At 45.5% G+C, this 3,866-nt stretch overlaps 1 protein-coding gene across 1 annotated transcript; it reads left to right on the top strand.

The window, feature by feature from the left end:
* Nucleotides 1–3,032: 3,032 nt before the first annotated feature.
* On the top strand, nucleotides 3,033–3,380 carry LOC127204932 (60S ribosomal protein L38-like). The gene has a single exon (XM_051164065.1). It carries the CDS (start codon nucleotides 3,033–3,035, stop codon nucleotides 3,378–3,380), a length of 348 nt encoding a protein of 115 aa, XP_051020022.1.
* The last annotated feature ends 486 nt before the right edge of the window (nucleotides 3,381–3,866 follow it).

The raw sequence follows: 3,866 nt of genomic DNA on the forward strand, positions 1-3,866 counted from the left end.
CTCTGTCTGCACACACACCTGCAGGCCAGAAGAGGGCATCAGATCACATTATAGATGGTTGTGAGCCACTGTGTGGTTGCTTGGAATTGAACTCAAGACCTCTGGAAGGACAGTCAGTGCTCTTAACCTCCAAGCCCAATTCTCCCCACCCCCCTCTTTTTTTTTTTTTTTTTTTTTTTAGGTTTTTCAAGAAAGGGCTTCTCTGCGTAGCCTTGGCTGTTCTAGACTTACTTTGTAGACCAGACTGGCATCGAACCCACAGAGGTCTACTTGCCTCTGCCTCCCAAGTGCTGGGATTAAAGGCATGAGCCACTACTCCCAGCTCCTCTCACCCCCTTTTTTTTTTCTCCCTTCTGTGCTTAAGATTTAACCTGGGGCTTTGCACTCGCCAGGCAAGTGCTCTACAACCAAGCCACATCCCCACTCCGAAGCACTCACTCTTCATTATCCAGTGATATTTATCACCCTTTGGGGGGTGGGGCAGGCGGGTATTAGTAGGGCATGTGTCAGAAGAGAGCCTGTGAGGAACTCCTTCTTTCCACCTGGGGATGCAACTCAGGTTTTCAGACTTGGTGACAAATGTTTTACTCACTGAGCCATCTCCCCAGCCACATATAACTTTTGGAGCAGTTGTTTTTCATGCCAGTGCCTTGTCAAACCTCTGACCCATGAATTCCAGGCCCATTTATCTTCATAGTCATGGTGTCTGGCATGCAAGGAACTACATAGACTTTAAGACGAAGAACCAAAAAATGTGGCTCTTTGGCCCCTCTCATGCTACACACACAAATTCCCATAATTTGGGGTCCAAGAGGGACCCCTGGAGCTGGGGAGCATCTCAGTATTTTAGACAAATGGGACCATTTTGCTTCAATTGCTCGAGGTCATTCATGTTTCTCTTTATAATTTTTTCCCCAAGATTCTTTAAAAAATATTTTATTACAGCCGGGCGTGGTGGTGCACGCTTTCAATCCCAGCACTCGAGAGGCAGAGGCAGGTGGATCTCTGTGAGTTCGAGGCCAGCCTGGTCTACAAAGTGAGTCTAGGACAGCCAAGTACACAAGAAACTCTGTCTCAAACAAAACAAAACAAAACAAAACAACAATAACAACAACAAAAAACCCCAAAACAAAAACAAACCTAAAAAACAAACAAAAAGAAAAACAAAAAAAATGTATATATTTTATTATAATCTATGTGTATAGGCATGTGGACGTGTGTACATAAGTGCAGGTGTGCACAGCGGCCAGAGCCCTTGCATTTCCTGGAGTTGGAGTTATAGGCAGTTGGAATGGCAGAGTACTCTTTGCCTTTGAATCGTCACTCCAGCCCTTTCCCAGGATTCTGAACACAATTATACCTCAACGATAGAACACTTGACTAGTACAGGGCCTCAGGCTCCAGCCTAGTACCAGGGAAAAAAAGGCAAAACATAATTAATATGATAATATCAAATCCTAAATTTATGGGGTCTTTCTGGGTATCCAATGTATGGACTAATTAACCTTGCTAGGTCATGTACCAAAATGCCCACAGGATAGACCAAGGGCAGAAAGCTGTTTCTCTAGGGCATTTCAAGAAAAACTTGAGAGAGCTGGGTGGGGTGGGGTGGGGTGGGGAAGCCATGCCGGGAAGTCTGGGCAGGGGTGAGGCTGAAGATCAAATCATCTATTAGCATTAGAAGCTCCGGAGAGACTTCAGGACTAGGTGGGTTTTCTGAGCAAGTGGATCGTCCCAGACAGTAACGAAGACAGTAAACAGCCTTGCTTCCCACTTCGGTCTTGTAAATGTGGGGCACCCCACCCTACAGTGGGAGTGGAGTTCTCACCATTGGCACCGCTACCTCTCACACAGCTCTGGTGGACAAGCCTCTTGCCTAGAGTCACTGCTGTTCATGGGAGCGTCTAGTGTCTTGTGAGAGAGCCATTATTTTCTTTGTTGCCTGCTAAGAAAACAGCTTTACTTATAAAGAAATAGGGTCCCTACTGCTTGGTTTTGGCTGACCTCCATGTTCCCCAAGGTGCACTTGCTTTCTGCCTTTGTGTCATATCTGAGGAAACCTGCCAGAAATCCTTTGCTTGCTAAAATAGACCTTGATTACCTGTTTGCTTAAAAATAAAAGTAAGGCAGGCATGGTGGTGTGTACCTTTAGTACCTGCACTTGGGAGGTAGAGGCAGGTAGATCTCTGAGAGTTTGAGTCTCAAATGTGACCTACAAACATGGTGAGTTCTATAAAGGTGCCTGTGCTAGGATGAGTCCTGATTAGACTAGTTAGTCAGTCTAGCTGAATAGTGACTATTGCTGTAACAAAACACCAAGACCAAAAACAAAACAAAACAAAAAAAAACAAGTTGGAAGGAAAGGGCTTAGTCAGCTTACATCCACGCTGTTCATCACCAAAAGTCAGGATAGGCACTCAAACAGGGCCGGAAGCAGGAGGCAGGAGCTGATGCAGAGGCCATGGAGGAGTGCTGCTTACTGGCTTGCTCAGCCTGCTTTCTTCCTCTTTCTCTCTCTCTCTCTCTCTCTCTCTCTCTCTCTCTCTCTCTCTCTCTCTCTCACACTGCAAAGAGAAAATAAAATGATAAAATAAGGGTTGGCCAGATGCATCGGTGCTTGCAGGTGATTGCTGTGCAAACCTGAGGTCACATCCTGGGAAGGTGTAAGGGGAGAACCAGTTCCATAAAGCTGCCCCCTGTACGGGGGCCTTGCAATGCGTACCCCTCATTAACAACACATTGATTAGCAGATAATAAATAACAAGTAACAGGCAGCATTAACTTGGCAATCTGAAATAGGTTCCAATACACAGGTATGTGAAAAAAGAATACAAAACAGCTGGGCGTGGTGGCACACACCTTTAATTCCAGCACTTGGGAGGCAGAGACAGGTCTGGTCTACAACCTGTAGACAACCTGGTCTACAAAGTGACTCTAGGACAGTCAAAGCTACACAGAGAAACCCTGTCTTGAAAAACTAACCAACCAACAAAACAAAACAAAACAAAACAAAACAAAACAAAAATTCAGCTATGGCTTCTTTTCTATTCTCTGCTTTGGGGACCGTGATAGTTGGAAAAACCGAAGAAATCAAGGATTTTTTGCTTACAGCCAGGGGAAAGGATGCTGCATCTGCCAAGATCGTTAAGAACAGGGGTAAAGGAAAGTTCAAGGTTCACTGCAGCAGGTACCTTTGTACCTGGTCATCATGGAGAAGGGGAAGGAGAAGCCGATGCACCCTGGCCATCACAGAGAAGGGGAAAGAGAAGCCAGTGCAGGATCTTCCCCCTTGTTTGGCAGTGATGGAGCTGAAACAAACAAACAAACCAAACCCGTCTTGTTCGGACTGTATTAAAAACCTAGGTAAAAGCCGGCTGTGATGACTGCACACTTGTAGTCCCAGAACTCAGGGAGGCAGAGGCAGGTGAATCTGTGAGTTCGAGGCCAGCCTGGTCTACAAAATGAGTCCAGGACAGTCAGGGCCACACAGAGAAACCTTGTCTCAAAAAACAAAAAAACCAAACTAGCCAAACAAACAAAATAAATAAAACTCAACTAAGGTGCAGACAGTGGTATCGTTTGTTACCAACAGGGGAAGAAAAAGAAGAACAGTTATTTGTGTGGGGGTTAAATTGTTTTTGTTTTTCAGACAGGGTCTCACTATGGCTGACGTGGACAACGCTGTACGGACCAGGCTGGCCTCCAGCTCACAGACCTGCTTCTGCCTCTGGAGTACAGAGATTAAAGGCGTGCACAACCAAGACTATGTCCTTGTAAATGCACATTTCCAGATACACTGATGGTGTCTGGACAAACACCTAATGGCCAGCAGACTAAAAAACAAGGTACTATGATTGAGAACTAGA

Source organism: Acomys russatus, chromosome 21 (assembly GCF_903995435.1).
Source record: "Acomys russatus chromosome 21, mAcoRus1.1, whole genome shotgun sequence".
Lineage (NCBI taxonomy): Eukaryota > Metazoa > Chordata > Mammalia > Rodentia > Muridae > Acomys > Acomys russatus.

Coding starts and splice junctions, on each gene's coding strand:
- LOC127204932 (XM_051164065.1), top strand. CDS start 3,033: ATGGCTTCTTTTCTATTCTCTGCTTTGGGGACCGTGATAGTTGGAAAA.